At 39.6% G+C, this 17,830-nt stretch overlaps 1 protein-coding gene across 8 annotated transcripts in view; it reads right to left on the reverse strand.

Moving 5' to 3' along the window:
- Positions 1-13,586, reverse strand: part of CFAP206 (cilia and flagella associated protein 206) — a 36,095-nt gene extending 22,509 nt beyond the window's left edge. For 5 of the 8 annotated variants that reach the window (XM_081528617.1, XM_081528623.1, XM_081528615.1 and 2 more), the window contains exons 1-7: positions 13,316-13,586; positions 11,142-11,250; positions 10,401-10,484; positions 7,542-7,632; positions 5,783-5,971; positions 4,829-4,987; positions 3,106-3,314 (exon numbers count right to left, since the gene is read on the reverse strand). In XM_081528617.1, the coding sequence (XP_081384743.1) occupies positions 3,106-3,314; positions 4,829-4,987; positions 5,783-5,971; positions 7,542-7,632; positions 10,401-10,484; positions 11,142-11,249 (840 nt within the window). In that variant the 5' untranslated portion in view covers position 11,250; positions 13,316-13,586. The remainder of the gene's footprint in view (positions 1-3,105; positions 3,315-4,828; positions 4,988-5,782; positions 5,972-7,541; positions 7,633-10,400; positions 10,485-11,141; positions 11,251-13,315) is intronic. The other 3 variants (XM_081528618.1, XM_081528616.1, XM_081528621.1) reach the window with 1 other exon arrangement.
- Between the last annotated feature and the right edge of the window lie 4,244 nt (positions 13,587-17,830).

Below are 17,830 nucleotides of genomic sequence, written 5' to 3' on the forward strand. Positions count from 1 at the left end.
GCAGATTGATGGGGGAAGGCTGGAGTATTAAAAACTACCATATCCTTGTCAGCCATAAAAAGAAATTTTGCCATCTGCAATGGCACAGATGGACCTGGAGGGTATCATGCTTAGTGAAATAAGTCAGATAGAGAAAGACAAGTACTATATGTTACCACTTATATGTGGAATCCATAAAATAAAACAGACTAGTAAATATTAAAAAAAAAAAAAAAGACTCACCGATATAGAGAACAAACTAGTGGCTACTAGTTGAGAAAGGGAAGGGCAAAATAGGGATAGGGGATTAAGAGATAAAAACTACAATGTATAAAATAAATAAGCTACAAGGATATATTTTTATAGCACAAGGAACATAGTCAATATTCTATAATAACTAAAAAGAGTACTATCTTTAAAATTTTTGAATGACTATGTTGTACACCTAAAACTAACACTGTAATTCAAGTATGTCTCAATAAAAACAAAAACAATAACAACAAAAAGAAACAGTGATTAAGCAGCAAGAAAGTCAGAAACTTAAGAAAACTCATTCTGACTCTGACTAAAGGGAGTATGAAAGAGTCATGAAGAGTGCTAAGATCAGAACGTGAACTTTCTCAATAACATGAGCAACAAAGGGTTTGGAAATGAGATATTCCAAGAAAGGGCAGAGCCCTTCAGCTTGTGCCCCTATTGAAGTTAGAATTGCTCTGCTAATTCCCTGACGATGATGACGGTAAACACCGCGTTTGCCGTCATCGTCATCTTCATCTGTCTGACAACACTGCTCTACCTTATTTACTGAGTGGGGACTATCAGTAACCCCTTTTTACAGATGTGAGGACTAAGGCACAGCAAAGTCAAGCAGTTTCATCAAGGACACAGATTTAGTAAGGAGCAGTGGCAGGATTAGAACCTAGGAAGTCTGGCTGCAAGACCCACACTTACCACTTCAACCCTCTACTCACCATCCCTCTAGTAAGAGATGTAAGAGTAAGAACTCCAATGAGAATTTAAGCCTGTCAGGGAATTTAAGACTTTCCTGGCGATACAGTGGCTAAGACTCCTCATTTCCAAAGCAGGGGGCACAGGTTCAATCCTTGGTCGAGGAGATAAGATCCCACTGAAGTGCACAGCACCAAAAAGATTTTAAGACTGTCAGTTGGTTGAATACAATTCATGAGCAAAAACTGTGAGAAGATATTATAAAATGAACACATCCTCCACAACATCCTTAGAGTATGTGTCACAGTTTCCCAAAGTTCTTTCTTATAATATCCCTTTTGAGCATAAAGGACAAAACTAAATATGAGATTCTGCTCCTGTGGACCCCTATGCACTCAAACTGACTGTGAAATCCTCTTAGCATCTGACTAGTTATATAAGGCACTAGCCACAAGCCCACGTTAGGGGAACATCTACCCTAAAGAATGGTTTGGTTTCAGAGAGCTGATTTAGAGTCCTCCCTTCTGAAGGAAAACAGATAGTAGGCCAGCTGTGAGGACCCCTCCTAGTTTGTTGCCATGAATTCATGTCTTTGGATGTTATCTTTCTCTCCTCTGTAATAGAGGAAAGGAGAGAATACAGATCTAGGGCATCCAAAAGTAGTATCAAAGGATTTCCCTGGTGGTCCAGTGGTTGGGAATCCATCTTGAAAGGTGGGGGACATGGGTTCAATACCTGGTCGGGAACTAGGATGCAACATGCTGTGGAGCAACTAAACTGGTACCCCACAACGAGAGACCCCGTGTGCCACAACTACTGAAGCCCGCGTGCTCTGGAGCCTGCACACTGCAACTACTGTGCCTGCAAGCCACAAGTAGAGTGTCCATGCATCACACGAAAGATCTCACATGACACAGTGAGGATCTTGAGTGCCGCAACAAAGACCTGACACAGCCACATCAAAACAAACGAACAAAGTACTATTGAGTCATCAAAATACAAGCGAAAACAAAAAGGGGGGCAGAATACAGCCTGTTGTATCCTCAAGAAATTAGTATTCACTTGTACAAAAGACAGTTCCACCAATCCTGTGGTCTTATGGGTACTGGAAAATATGAGGCTGCGTGAAGGTAAACAGTGACCAGGGGGATGGATGCATTAATCAATTCAGTGGGGGAATATAGAGGTATATCAAATCAAAACATTGTACAATTTAAATATCCTACAACTTTGTCAATTACACCTCAATATAGCTAGGGGGAAAAACCAGAAAACAAAATAGTAACTGGTAGAAACTTAGTTTGCTGCCATGACACAGTTAACAAACTGTGTTCCCTGGAATCTTAGGATGGCTTGGGAATGCTCCTTGAGGAAAAGGGCCTCTGATCCTTTTGTCTAGATACTTGCTTTATATTTTCAGGAGTAAGTAAACTTCTTCTGAGTAAGTTTCTATCAGAAAGGGCCCTGATGCTTAAAAAAAAGTTGAAAATCATCACTTTACCATACCATATTTTCCAACTCTTTGGGGGATAGTATTTGGTTTGTTTATTAGGTCTAGAGAAACAGGAAAAAAATCTTCTCCACCAATTTTTACAATTAGAACAAGTAATTACATAAAAATTCTTTGAGTGCTAACAACCTGCCAAACTATATGTTAGACACTTGCTCTGAATGAAAGCAAACAATGCAACATGTCTTATACACAGACATATGCCTGCATTACCATAGCAACCATGCAACAATCATATTACCAAGGACCAAAAAGAATCAACTACCAAAAATCCTCTCAACACACCTTCATTAAAATCAGCATCCAACTCTCCCATTTCTATTTTAGTCCTTGATCCTACAGACGCAATATATGCTGAATAGTTATTAAGGTTGCTTTCTTTATCAATGACCTGGTCACCCCATAATATATAAGGAGGTTGTGATAAACAACAAAGGCCCTACTATACAGCATGGGGAACTATATTCAATATCCTATAATCAACCATTATGGAAAAGAATGTTTAAAAAGTTGGAACCTGAATCATAGTAAGTGAAAAAGTTGGAATCTGGATCACAGAAAGTGCTTAAAAAAACCTGTTTAAACAGTGGGTTTTTTTTTTTAATTAAGTTAAACATTTAATTCAAAGCATTCTGTGGAAATGGCCAGCTCTTAGGACATTAACTCACCAAAATGACCTGAAGGAAGATCTCGCATTGCCGCACATTATATAGGGCTTCTCGTAACATATAGGACTGAAGTTCTTGACTCATGAGGGGATTTTTTGCTACCTTCTCCAGGATGGCTGTGTAGCGGTATGCCTGGTCCTGAACCACCCCAAGCTGGGAATCAATATGCTGAGTGGTGGCTGGGATTGCTTCCTGTAGAATAGCTGGCACTGGTTTGAAAGGTATAATAAAACAAACATGAGGCAAGCTAAAAGAATTCAGAAAAAAAAGCCTAGAGAGTAGTCATATTTAAACAGTAGGTTGAGTCAGTTTTTTTTTCCTTAACCAAATTAATAATAAGGAGGCAGGTGTTTCATCACTTCTATATCAGGAAGGAAAGAACCCAAAAAGAAAAGCCTATCAAAAAACAAACAAAACAAAACACCACACTGCAGAATAAGAACCAAAAGTTAAAGCAGATCACCTTTTGTCAATAAAATATAGAAGAGTCTAAAGAACAGACAGGCTTTGGTGTTATGTGCTATTAATTACTTGCTTCTAGAAAAGCCACTGTATCTCTTCTTCTGTGAATATTCTTTACTGCTTGTAAAAAAAAGGAAATAAAAGAGTACCACTTAAGAAGCTCATTGGGATACAGAAAAACAACAGAATCATCTAGCAAAGTAGGGAAATTTATGAAGAATGGGAATTGGACTTTTTAGAACACTCTTTAAATTGCAAAAACAATTACCCTATTGTACTAGATCAGTGATCTGGTAAAAGACACTAACACCTTCTCGGTGGGCCTACATGTGTATCAAATACACAAGGAATTTACTCCTACTGGCTGGTCTTTGAGCAAATATTTCAACAAATGCTTTCAAACTTACAGATAGTGAATGCATTAAGTATGTAACAGCATAGTAGAGGCTCTGTATTTATAGACTTGCAAATATTCTCCTTTTATTCTATTTCATTCCATTAACCACATCAGCAACAGTTTTATTTTCAGGGTGATTCTTATTTTTTGAATCACTGAATTTTATTCCATTTTGGTTATTTGTCTTGGAGGGCTTCCCAGGTGGTACCAATGGTAAAAAATCTACCTGCCAATGCAGGAGATGCAAGAGACGCAAGTTCAATCTCTGGGTTGGGAAGATCCCCTAGAGTAGGAAATAGCAACCACTCCAGTCTTCTTGCCTGGAAAATCCCATGGACAGAAGAGCCTGGTGTGCTACAGTCCATGGGATCACAAAGAGTCAGACACAACTGAGCATATATATGCATGCAAAGAACATAAAGGTCCATTGAACTGGGGAGGCTGGACTCTAGGAGGTCCTCTCAATCCTTTTACTGATTCAAGCCCCATACTAGCTTTATGTGTGGTGCGTGCTCAGTCATGTCCAACTCTTTTGAGACCTAATGGACTGTAGCCCACCAAGCTCCTCTGTCCATGGAATTTCCAGGTAAGAATACTGGAGTGGGTTGCCATTTCCTACTCCAGGGGACCTTCCCAATGCAGGGATCAAAGCTCCTAGCTTCATGGTACATAAAAATGTATGGTCTTGTCCCAATAAAATGAAAGATTACTATACATTATGAACAGAAGCAGTACTTCAGGTATAGTCAAAACTGTAAATGTTAAATCTAAGAATGCCAGTGGTGTACTGTGTATTACTTTCCTCTGTTCCCATTAAATTTTAAACCTGTGTAACCTATAGAATTAACCTAATGATATACCTACAGTCATCAATGCCTTCTCCCCCCTTTCCACAGTCTCGGTTAAATAAACGAATTCCAGTCACAATCATGGTGAGTTCTTTCAGCTGGCGTTCTTTGTCCTTCTTAGAAAGGATTAGGAATGTCCCAAGCTCAGTTTGAGGAAATACACTCTGTAGGGCAGCTAAACAAACCACAAAAAGGACAACAAAGTGGTAGAATAAAGATACCAGAACTTAAATAACAAGTCTCTTTCAGCAGAAAGCTAAGGGGCTTGTCTTTATAGAGTTACTTAGATGATTCTTTAACTGTCTGATACCTGATTCCAGAATACTTGGCAAAATTTAGCATACATAAAAGCTGAGCTGCTAAAAATAATGCCATTGCCTCACATCTGTTTCAACAATTATGCATTCATCAGTAATTTTTTGGCAATGGGCATTAAAACAAGCTTTCTAAGTAGGATTCTGAGTAGAAAAAAAAATGATGCTTTAAAAGAATTATGGAAGAAAGCCGTGGGAAGATTAGAGATATTGCCTATTCCTTATCTTATATACGAAACTGGGCAACTATTTCCTAAGGATAAAACAATGTTGTTTACCTTCATCCATCCTAGATGACAGACTCAACTCCTTTCACCAGTATGAAATTTACTCTCCCAGCATTTCCCACTCCTCAGCCAGCCTGGTACTCCTAATCATACTGCCATTGCTTCTCTAGTGAGAGGTAATAGGTCCCTAGGTACATACAGCTCTAAGAAGATGAATATATTCACTTCCCAGAGGTGCTACTTGAGTTTTAGTGATGCTACATTGTGTAAGAGAAATGTGGGTAAATTTTAACCTCTTATTTGTGCTAATTTTTTTTTCAGACAAAAGGAGAAAACTTCAACGTTCAACATTTGTAATTCACCATATTTTATAAGATACGATGTTCATGTATGTTCACACATGGAATGGAAATGGTGTACATTTTTTACCTGTTGCCTCTCTGACAATCTTGATGTCTGTTGGGGACCCCAGGCCAGAGCGCAGTAACACGTAGCTGACAATCTTGCGGTAGAGGCTTTCCAGCTCCTCTCGGACACATGCTCGATTGTCTGTAATCTCTCTGCTAACAGAACTTAATCTAGACTCTATGACCCGGTGATGTTCTTCAAGAAATTCCTCTAAAAATGGCAATAGACAATGGTCCATATATTGATACTTAGAATTCTTCTCCCATAAGAAAGTAGGACCAGAGGGGGAAATGGCATGGTATGGCAATTCTACTGCATGAAAACAAGTATTTTCTTAGGATATAGTCATCAAAACAAAAAAATAAATAGTGGTCAGCAAGTAACTTCAAGACAAAAATCTAGTGGGAAAGATGTACTACAGTGATTTAAATGGCATACTTTGTCAAACAGGTAAGACTTTTAAACAGACAATCCAAACATAATAGATAGGGCTAAAACCTCCTAGTTAAGCAGAAAGTATACAAGACATTTTATAATATACATTATAAACATATACAGTATAAATATATGTACTATCTATATGCTATTGGTAAGCACATGTAGCATACTGTATATAAGCAAATATAAATACCCATATAGATAGTATAAATATTCCTCTTTAACTATGTGTGTTTCTATTTTAGTTCTAGATAAATTTCCTTTGAATGGCATTACTGTAATACAATGTTGCATCAAGAACTGTATCCCTCTCCCTTCTTTCTGTGATACAATGAGGTTTAAGCTTAATTGTGGCAGGTGCCACACTTCACTAGCACTATAATTTTTGCAACTAAGTCAATTAGACACCCTTTAACAAGGGCAATAATTAAAATATCAACCATACACAATTTATAGCTATAATTTTACCACAAAAACTCAAACTTTGAAATTAATAAAAATCTAAATTACATCAATTCATTACTATTGTTTTAAAATGTCATTGTGATGGTTTAGTCACTAAGTTGTGTCCGACTTGTGACCCCATGTACTGTAGCCTGCCAGGCTCCTCTGTCCATGTGGATTCTTTAGGCAAGAATACTGGAGTGGGTTGCCAGCTCCTTCTCCAGAGGATCTTCCTGGCCCAGGAATCAAACCCAGGTCTTCTGCATTGCAGGCAGATTCTTTACCAACTGAGCTACGAGGGAAGCCCTAAAATGTCATTATTATTAATCAAAAAAGCAAGATACATGATTTTACACATATAGCATAACTAAAAGTTTAATATATAGAGGGAAAAAAGACAACGAAAATCACCAAATGGTTAATAATGATTCCAATACAGTCAAGCAGAGGCAATCTTTATTTTCCTTTTTATCTTGTTTCAGTTTATCTTGGATGTATGTAATAAATGATTTACATACAAAATATGTTCTGAGCTTATATTTCCCATCATTAACTTCATTTTTAGGTAAGTTACATAATTTAGGAAAGCATTATGAGATAATAATATAAACCAGAAACAAAAAAAATCAGCAAATTAAAAATGTTAACTTCAGTGGGCTGGCTGCTTTACAATATTATGTATTAGTCGTGTAACAGTTAAAGCACAATAGACTCAGAAACTTTTGACACTCATTAAGGCCAGTGGTCTCATTTAGCATTTCCAATATTATTACATTCTTCAAAGTTAGAAAAAATTTCAAAAGACAGACAAAAAAGTTAAATTGTTCTTCATCAACCAAATGAAGCCCTATAACCTGAAATCTTTTAAAAGGTATCAATATAGGTAGATATATGTTACCTCGACTTGTATAATTCATATCAAAGTAGACTTGCATCTTAATGGTGTCCAGGGAAGGATTTTTGCTGTCCAATAGCCGATTCACACAAAGCTAAAAGAGAATATCCCATAAATGCTTCTAGTTATGTTTTCTGAAGCAATTAGAAGTATTTTCCAATGTTATTTTTAAAATCAAAGAGAAACATCAAAGCAATAGCTTCTGATATTTATCTACCAATAACCCCTCTTATTATTTTTTTTCCTCAGAACTTCATGCTTTATAGATTACTTAACCAATAACATTTATTAAGTAATAAGCTATTTCCCCTGAGTTAGCCAATATTACCATACCCAGGTGGCTAATAGTCTAGTTGGAGGCAAGGACCTCGACAAGGTTAGTCTCTGAAGACTGAATGTGGGTGGACATTGCATGAAGCTTATGCTCATGTCTGGAGCTCTTCCTGAGTTCCTCATTACCATTTATTTGAACCTTCATGCTCCTTTTTTTTAGCTGATGCTGGAGGTCATGTGCATTTTATAAGAAGCTACTGTGGCTACCATCCTCTGCTCACGGACAATCTCTGACCCTGCCTTCTGTTTCAAAATTTCTTCCTTTGGTTCATTTTCTCCTGTCTGCCCTCCCCTGCCCCCGCCCCCACCAACATGCACATAGATAGCGCATCCTCCTTCGCTGATTTGCCCTTTTAGGATAGATAGTCGACCTGAATTTTTCTTTTCTCCTCTCTTCTCCATCCCCCAACCCCACTTTTCCCTATCTCATGTTAGAGTTTATGTCTGTACCTGGCAGGCACATCAACAGCTTCACTCAGCCCACCTCCCAGGGCACCAACACTATTTTCCTGGGAGAAGGGAGAGGAGAAAGCAGGAGTGAGGATGGGACACCTGGACCGTTCCAGGTGGAGAGGTGCCGGTCCAAGCACAGACTTTACAAATGCAAAAATTAGCTCATCCACATGATTCTTAATTGAGAAAAAAGGAAACACTCTTTATCACTTGAAATATGGCATAAATTGACAGTTAATGTCCCTGTCACATTAAAAGTACACTGAGCATAGGGAACTATATTCAATATCCTGGGATAAACCATAATGGAAAAGAATATGAAAAGAATTTATATATGTGTATAACTGACTCACTTTGCTGTGCAGTGGAAATTAACACAATATTGTAAATCAACTACACTTTAATAAGAAAAATAAAATTTATTCTTGCCAACTTAGTTGAGTTAGAGGGGGGAAAATTGCTTCTTAGGCCATGAAAAGAATAAAAACACTTTCTGCCCCTCCTTGGTTCTTCTCCATGGCTTTCTGACAAAATTTCTGACTGACTATTAGTCATTTCCCCTATTGCTAGTAACAGGCTTTATAGCACATTCTCAGTTTCAGCACAGAAAGACCCAGCTCTCAGCTGCCATAGAGAATCATAGAGTTTCTTCTGCACGGTTATCCTATCAACATATTCCCCAGTTCCAAGCTTCCAAAGCTCTTCTTGACCCTCTAACATTTCCGGACAAACCTGTGTTCCACTATGCAAATTGCTGGCTGAGAGAGAAGATGGAGATGATGAAAATTTTTGCTGCCATTTGTTTGAGCTCAGAAAATATCCACATACAAGTTTGGGAAACCTTGTTTCAAATCTTTTGTGTGAAGGAGAGAATTAAAATCATTTAGGCCAGGGGAAAAAATAATGTTGAAATTTTAGGAAATCCATTCACAAATATTTAGAAAATAAACATTTAAGCATCTAAACCCAGTGAGTCAAACTTAAAACATATGGAAAAATTAATAGTATCTAAAGTTCCTGCCTTCTTTAGTTCTTACAACTGCTTTTCAGGCACATCTACTTTATTTCTTTTTTTTTCTTCTGTAGTAGATCCTTTATAGTTAGCTCTTCATCTGTTTTAAATACAGCAGTGTATAGATGTCGATCTCAAATTCCCAAACTATCCTATGAATTATTTTGCTCTTGGGTTCAATTTTTCTTTTAGAAAACACAAATTACATTGAATCAATAATCATATGAATATGAATTTGTATATAACTTAACTGTATGTAAGTCAGTTAATAATTTTCTCAATGTCTCATTAGATGAATAAGATGTCTCTAAAATACTGTGGCAGACACTGCAACCCGCCAGCATCCATACCCCTCCTTCCTTACTAACAAAGCCTCAATCTGGATTAAGGCAGAGAGTTTCCATCAGCTAAAAAAGGAAAGAGGAAAAAAAAAATCAATATCCCAGGCTCACTTGCAATATCATTCTATTCAATAAATGCAAGGGCTTCCCAGGAGGCACAGTGATAAAGAATCCATCTGCCAATGCAGAAGACACAGGAGATACGGTTCGGTCCCTGGGTTGGGAAGGTCTTCTAGAGAAGGAAATGACAACCCACTCCAGTATTCTTGCCTGGAAACTTCCACAGACAGAGGAGCCTGGCAGGCCACAGTGTATGGGCTGGCAAAGAGTCAGACATGACTGAGCACGCTCGCAGGCCACAAATGGAAAGAGATGGGAGGGATTCTGGGAAAGCCCATTATTTTCCAAAAACAAAGTGATAGATCCAATTGCACAAACATTTTGACCTTTGTCCTCTCACCTTATACCTGCCTAAAAGTGGAAGAGCTTTCTTGTGACCCTGGGGTGGAAACACATGCATGATGGTGACCTAGGAAGTCACGAAAAACAACCTATGAACCTCTAGACCTCACTTTATGAGAAAAAATTTAATCTCTCATTTGTTTGCACCACTGTTTGGTGGGGTTCTGTTTCATGGAGCTGAAAGCACTATTGATCAACACAAATCAAATATTTAGAATTGTGAGTAAACCATTCAAAATTTGAGAAATGTTGGATAATCACCTTTACCAGTTTCTGCACATCACTTTTTGTGAGCGTTCTATCCGTGTTAAAGCCATTACTCGGGTCCAGAACAACAGCTTTCACCTGAGAGTAGGAAAAAGCCCATTACATTTATTTCACATTACTACAACATAAGTTTAATATTTTTCCATTTTTTAAATAACTCTCTCTTGATTACCCGGGGGTCGATCATTCAGCTGAGTTTCTTACAACCCAATTCATCAGCATCTTCGTCAGAAACTGAAGAAGGGGAGCAATTTTACGTTGGGAAACTAATTTGAATATTTTTACCATATTTTATTGTGTATCATTAAACCAAAAGCAAGAATAGAGAGATATCAAGGAAATGAGTAATTTTTATAACAGTGAGCAATACATGTTAAAAAGAAAAAAACTTACAACACAGGAAAAACATTATTGATGTTTCTAAGATTCTTTGAGATCTTCTAAATCAGTCTCTTAAATCTAGAACTAACATGCTTTACAGACTTAAAAAAAAAAAAAACCACAGTATTTTTGCCTGGAAAAATCCCATGGACAGAGGAGCCTCGCAGGCTACAGTCTATGTGGTTGCAAAGAGTCGGACACAACTGAGCACACACAAACACAATTTGTCCAACAATCGCCCTAGGTTTTCAATGGAATAAGTTAAGAAAACATCACAGAATTCTAAGAGCAAAATAGGCACTGCTGAAAAAAAATTTTAATAAAGCAGTAATTCACAATAATATTTATTCTTACCATAAAAGCAACCAGAGTTTCAGGAACAATCTCTCCATGGGCTGCACATTCTTGTCCTATTTCTCGAATGATATTCTTTATAACACTTTCAGCCTGAGTGGGAGGCATTCTAAATAAAAAGAGTTTTTAAATTGTATTTATATATTATTTTTTCCTTTTGAGATTTCACCACTAATACATTTGTAAAGAGTCATATTATTTATTAACTTAATAATATTTACTAGTATATAGGCCCTTCTTGTTTTTCATTAGTTGGTTTCATATTTATAAAAATGAAGGACTGATGATAACAGTGAGAGCAACTGGGACTTAATGATTGAAACATTTCCTCTTTATTTAAATGATGGTGGTCATCAAAAGTACCCTTGTGACATTTTTTAATTAAAAAAAATGTTAAACAGTATTAGAGACGAGGGATGGGTGTGGGAGTAGAATTAGTGAGAAATTCCACTATGTAGGCAGCAAAGTCAGCTTGCAACAGGACATGCTTATTTCATCACATTCACTAAATGACCTTTCATAATTATCAGAGCCTCTTGGAACACAATTCTTGCTCGAATCATCAAAATTTTATTTCTTGCACATCCAAGTCAAGGTTCAGACTTTTGATTAAAAACATAAAAGCAAAAAAAGCAAAACATATAACGAGTCATGGGTTATGGGAAAAAAAAATGAACTCCTGGTGAAAAGGTGGTAGGTTTTAGTAGTGATCAGCTTTTCTGATTTGTATCGGTAACTAAGCACAGGAGAAATTAGCATGCACAGAATAACAAAGGCAATCCCAGGTAGGTAAAGATCACTTTCAGCATATTAGGGTTCAGGTAAGGTTAACAACACCTGGCATCTAGTCCAGGAGAACCAGAGAGCCTCATTTCCATCGTGCCCCGTTTTCTAGCTGAAACCTTGGGCATTTCCTTAACTTCTCTTTGAAGTGATTTTCTCATCTGAAAAGTACAAATCCTACTACTACTCTCTCCCCGGAGCTGTCCTGAGGACTGAGTTCTATATCAGTTCAGTTCAGTTCTGTTGCTCAGGCTTTGCGAGCCCATGGACTGCAGCAGGCCAGGCCTCCCTGTCCATCACCAACTCCCGGAGTTTACCCAAACTCATGGCCATAGATTCAGTGATGCCATCCAACCATCTCATCCTCTGTCCTCCCCTTTCCCTCCCGCCTTCAATCTTTCCCAGCATCAGGGTCTTTTCCAATGAGTCAGTTCTTCGCATGAGGTGGCCAAAGTATTGGAGTTTCAGCTTCAACATCAGTCCTTCCAATGAATATTCAGGGTTGATTTCTTTCAGGATTGACTGGTTTGATCTCCTTGCAGCCGAAGGGACTTTCAAGAGTCTTCTCCAACACCACAGTTCAAAAGCATCAGTTCTTTGGAACTCAGATTTCTTTATAGTCCAACTCTCACATCCATACACGACTACAGGAAAAACCAGAGCTTTGACAAGGCGGACCTTTGTTGGCAAAGTACTGTCTCTGTTTTTTAATATGTTGTCTAGACCGGTCATAGCTTTTCTTCCAAGGAGCAAGCCTCTTTTAATTTCATGGCTGCAGTCACCATCTGCAGTGATTTTGGAGCCCAAGAATATAAAGTCTGTCACTGTTTCCATTGTTTCTCCATCTACTTGTCATGAAGTGATGGAACCAGATGCCAAGATCTTAGTTTTCTGAATGTTGAGTTTTAAGCCAACTTTTTCACTCTCCTCTTTCACTTTCATCAAGAGGCTCTTTAGTTCTTCACTTTCTGCCATTAAGGTGGTGTCATTTGTGTATCTGTGGTTATTGATATTTCTCCCAGCAATCTTGATTCCAGCTTGGGCATTTCACCAGATGTACTCCGCATAGAAGTTAAATAAGCAGGGAGACAATATACAGCCTTGACGTACTCCTTTCCCACTCTATATACTTAGTGGTTAACACAGCGCGTGGCAGAAAGTAAGCGCATCCAACAGCAGCTGGTAACTAACAAGCGCCTGTTCAACGAATAGAAGCCGCGCGTGTGCGCGTGCGCCGTCGGGCACCTGGCATATGTCTCTCCCGGTTCTCCTCAGCCCCCTCCCCCCTCCCCTCCCCACACTCCCGCCCCAGCCTAAACCTCCCGAGTTCTGGTCGGCGGGCGTGCGAGTGGTGTCGAGCAACGGTGAGCAGCTCGGGTTAGCGATCTGACCTGGCGACCTGTGAGCGTCCGACCGGAAGCGACCGCTCTTGACGCTCAGCGGCGGGGCCTGAAAAGAGTCCTTACTGTCAGTTTCGCCTGAACCAGGTTATTCGACATGCTCCCGCGGCCCAGGCTCCGTCCGTTGACCCATGCTCGCCTCCTCGCGAGGTACACTCCGCGATCAAGGGCGCGGAGCCCGGGCTGGGCTGACCTTGGCTGTAGTGAAGAGCTGGAGCGGGGTCTACCCGATTCTTCCCTGGAGCTTTCACCGCAGCCCAGCACTCTCGGCGTAACCATGGAGACCAAACGCTAGGGCCCGAAAGGGGCGGGGCCTGGGCGTAGGTAGAGCCAAGGTGGGGAGGCGTGGCTGGGTCCACAGAGAGACCCAAAGCCCAGACAGAAGAAGACAGGTTCACTACACCTCAGTAAGCTAAAGGATGTCAAAAACTAGATTTCTTAAACAACCGTATTAACTTAGCAGTGTTAAAAAAACAAAAGGAGATATGGGCAAATTCTCTGAAAGTGTCAGTAGACTCTTGATTAAGACTCTCTAACGCACCTGAACAGTATTTATAAGGATGTTCACTTTATAACTGTTCAATGGTGCATATGTTACATTAACCTTTTCTGTATATGTCATATCTCATAATAAAAAGTAAAGAAAAGGCACAATAATGGAGAACTTCTCCACTTTGGATTATGCTTTTGGGCTATATAGATCATTAAAATAGAGCTGCATCCTGGTTTCCAGAAATCCTCAAAGTTAAAATAAAAATTCAGATCTCACGCTTTTCACCTATCTCACTCATGTTCTCTATTATTATCCATACACTATGCAACAATTGGCTATTTTTTCAAAACACAAACCATCATGTTAGTCTATGTAACATTCGTGGTTTACCAGTTTTGAAATGGAGGAAGTCATAGGCTTAGAATTAGCTGACAATTTCCTTTTCCAGTTTAACTTTCCTTCTCCACAGAAATGCTTGCTAATGGAGTGGGTAGCTGAATTTTCAGAGTAACGATGAAAAAGAAACCGTTGCCCAAGGAAGACAATGCCAGTCATTCTTACTGAAGTTTCCCTTAGAAAAAGCATTAACTATTTTTAGTCTGCTTTCCCACATCCTTTTCAGTCAAGAAGATTCACAAGATCATTTCTTAATCATCTTCCTTAGAGAGATTCCTCTTTAGAGTTAGTTACATAGGCACAGATATGAAGAGCCAGAAAAAAAGCAAATTTTGAGTTTCCTGACACAAAAACAGCAAGCTTCTTAAGTTCATTAGCGTGCATGTGTGCTAAATTGCTTCAGTTGTGTCTGACTCTGTATGACCCTATGGACTGTAGCCTGCTAGGCTCCTCTGTCCATGGGATTCTCCAGGCAAGAATACTGGAGTGGATTGCTGTACCCTTCTCCAGGTGATCTTCCCAACCCAGGGATCAAACCCATGTCTCTTATATATCCTGCAATGGCAGGAAGGTTCTTTACCACTAGCACCACCTGGGAAGCCCAAGTTCATTAGACTTAACCCTAAAAATTGGTCTTTATGGTTGTCAATTACCTTTAAAGGTAAGATGAAGGATGAGCAAAAGCATTAATTATTGGTTTCCCATCTTTTTCTCCATTACATGCCTCAGGCCTTGGGGAAACAGCAAACCTTAGGGTCAGATTTTCACAACCTAGGTGGGGGTAGGGCTAGGGGGTGACTTGAAACACACTGCAGATCCCCAAGCATGGGGTCCTGTTCTTTCAAGTGTTACAAAAGAAGTGAAATTACAAGGACACAAAATGAGAAAAATTAAATCAGCAAATTCTGTTGCAATCAAAACCAAGCCTCTAAAAAAAAGGTGGAGGCTAGTGGTTCTTTCTTAAAAGTATTTTCCCCTCAAACGGGGTAAATTTCATATACATAGTCTTAATGAATAAAACAGGATCTAAAGCATAAAACCCTTTACATTATAGCCTCTGTGGCAGTGATTCTCAACACTGGAGAGTGAGAAATAGCATATCAGAAATTCCTTGGGAGTCCCTCATGATGAATTCTGAGATCTATTTACCTACTTTGTATATGCAGATAATGTTACTAGCTAGCTTTTTAAAACGTGAGTTTCTCCCTGTCTTTCACCCATCCACTCCCACACTCATCTCCTCTATCCTTAAATTAACAACCCAGTCTTCATTATTGTCTCTTGAATCAATTCAAGTTTCTCCATTCCCACTTCTGAATTAATTAAAGCAACTACTTTTTCTTCTTTTTCTGGCCTAGATTACAACAACAGCCAACTAAATGAGCTCCCCTCTCCAGCTAGGGACCCCTCCAAATCCTTGCCTATACTAAAATGATACTTAAACAATGGAAATCTGATCAAGTCATTTCCCTGTCTAAAAGCTTCTGAAGGCTTCTCAGTGGCTTTGGGGCAAAGTGCAAACTTCTTGGTGTGGCATATAATATGCCCACGGCCTGCTCTCAGCTCACCCACCTAACGTCAGCTCTCACAACTACCTCCCTCCCCCTCCAGACCACCCTGTTTCTACTCGCTGGCCATGCTGCATTACTCACTGGCCTCCAGATCTCTGCAGAGGTCACTTCTTCTATCTGAATGTCCTTCTTCCCTCTTCATCTGGTTAATTCCTCCATGTTGTCAGAAGCCATGTCTCCTATGAAACTTTCTCTGACCTGTCAATTGGGTTTAGGGTCCTAAACCTTCAACTTCATCTGATTCCAAAATATTTCCACCTACCCTAAGAGGAATATCCACAGTCACTAAGCAGTCACTCCCCATGCCTGTCCCCCAGTACGTACACTAACAGAGTTCTCAATACTCTCAGGGAGTTGGTTTTCTTGTCTGTCCCCCCACTAGACCACAAGCTCCTTGAAGGCAGGGAACATATTCTGTGGAATCCCCAGCACCTAAGAACAGCCTGGGACATAACAGTCATGCAAGACAGTCGGTTAGGGAGGTGAGTTTAGGAGTGGGAGAGTGAAAAAAAAAAAAGAGAGAGAGAGAAATTTTAGATTCTTTTCTATCTTTACTGAAAAGTTAGGGTGATTTTGGAGGGAATTATAATTGTGGAGGGAAAAGAGGAGGCATTTAAATGACAGGAATTCAGAAGATCTTCCTCTGACTTCACTTTTGACTATCATGCTTTAGGATCTCCTACCCACCTCTAAGCACCCCCTTCTGTGTCCCCAGGAATAGTTTGCTCTCAGGTTTGCTCCTTTTGCTGCTGCTGCTGCTAAGTCGCTTCAGTCGTGTCCGACTCTGCGCGACCCCATAGACGGCAGCCCAACAGGCTCCCCCGTCCCTGAGATTCTCCAGGCAAGAACACTGGAGTGGGTTGCCATTTCCTTCTCCAATGCATGAGAGTGAAAAGTGAAAGTGAAGTCTCTCAGTCATGTCTGACTCTTAGCGACCCCGTGGACTGCAGCCTACCAGGCTCCTCCGTCCATGGGATTTTCCAGGCAAGAGTACTGGAGTGGGGTGCCATTGCCTTCTCCGTTGCTCCTTTTGACCATGCCTCAAACTTGAGTCTGCAGTTTCCAGTGGTGCCTGGGCTTTAGAAGGGTGGGACCTCTAGGCTTACAGGTTCCTTGGAAGAGCAGGTGCTGGAGGTGGGGATAGTGCCTGGTGATTGGGCTCCAAACTGATTTCATCTTTGTGCTTCCCTTGCTCTGTGAAGGGCACTATGGCTTATTGGCTCCCAAGGACAAACTTTAATTTGGTAAAGTCTTAACCCTTATTTAAAAAAAATAAAATTTTCAGGATCACAGACATAGAAAATAAACTTATGGTTACCAAAGGGGAAAGGAATAAATTAGGAGTTTGGGATTAATAGATACACACTACTATATATTAAACAGGGAAACAACAGGGACCGACTGTATAGCACAGGCAACTATATCCAATATCTTGTAATAACCTACAATGGAAAAGAATCTGAAAAAGAACAATCTGTACAACTCCCTTTCCTGTATACCTGAAACTAACACAACTATAAGCCAACTATACTTCAATTTTTAAAAACGAAATAATTTTTTTCTCAATTATCAAAGAACTCACCTTACTCTGTAGTCCGTGAGTCCTAATTTTTTTGAGGAGGAATTTTTTTGACCAGTTTGCTGAAATTATAATAGAGCTGCGTTCCACTTTCAGGAGCTGTTTTGTTGTGGCTAGATAATGGTCAAAGATTCCATCAGTTTATTTTAATATAGTTGTTCCTCTAATGGTGAGCTCTGGACTGCCAGTTCCTCCTGGCCCACTGCAAGAAGGAAGACAGTAACAGTTCAGCCGAATTTGTGAGTACTCCAAGCTCATTATCTCTAACATAAATCTTCTCTCAAAACCCATCCCACTCGACATTCTTTATTGGGATGAATTATCAGTAATTAATAGCAGACGCAATGACTGAAGCAGCCCAAACCTGCTTCAGATAATTCTCCTCTTGCTCCATCACCCTTCAGATGCAGACTTGTCACCAAGCTAGCCCCTTCTTCCTTCTGAGCATGTCTAAAGTCCATCTCCTT

The sequence above is a fragment of the Giraffa tippelskirchi genome, chromosome 9, assembly GCF_054371585.1.
Source record: "Giraffa tippelskirchi isolate mGirTip1 chromosome 9, T2T-mGirTip1v1.2.pri, whole genome shotgun sequence".
NCBI lineage: Eukaryota > Metazoa > Chordata > Mammalia > Artiodactyla > Giraffidae > Giraffa > Giraffa tippelskirchi.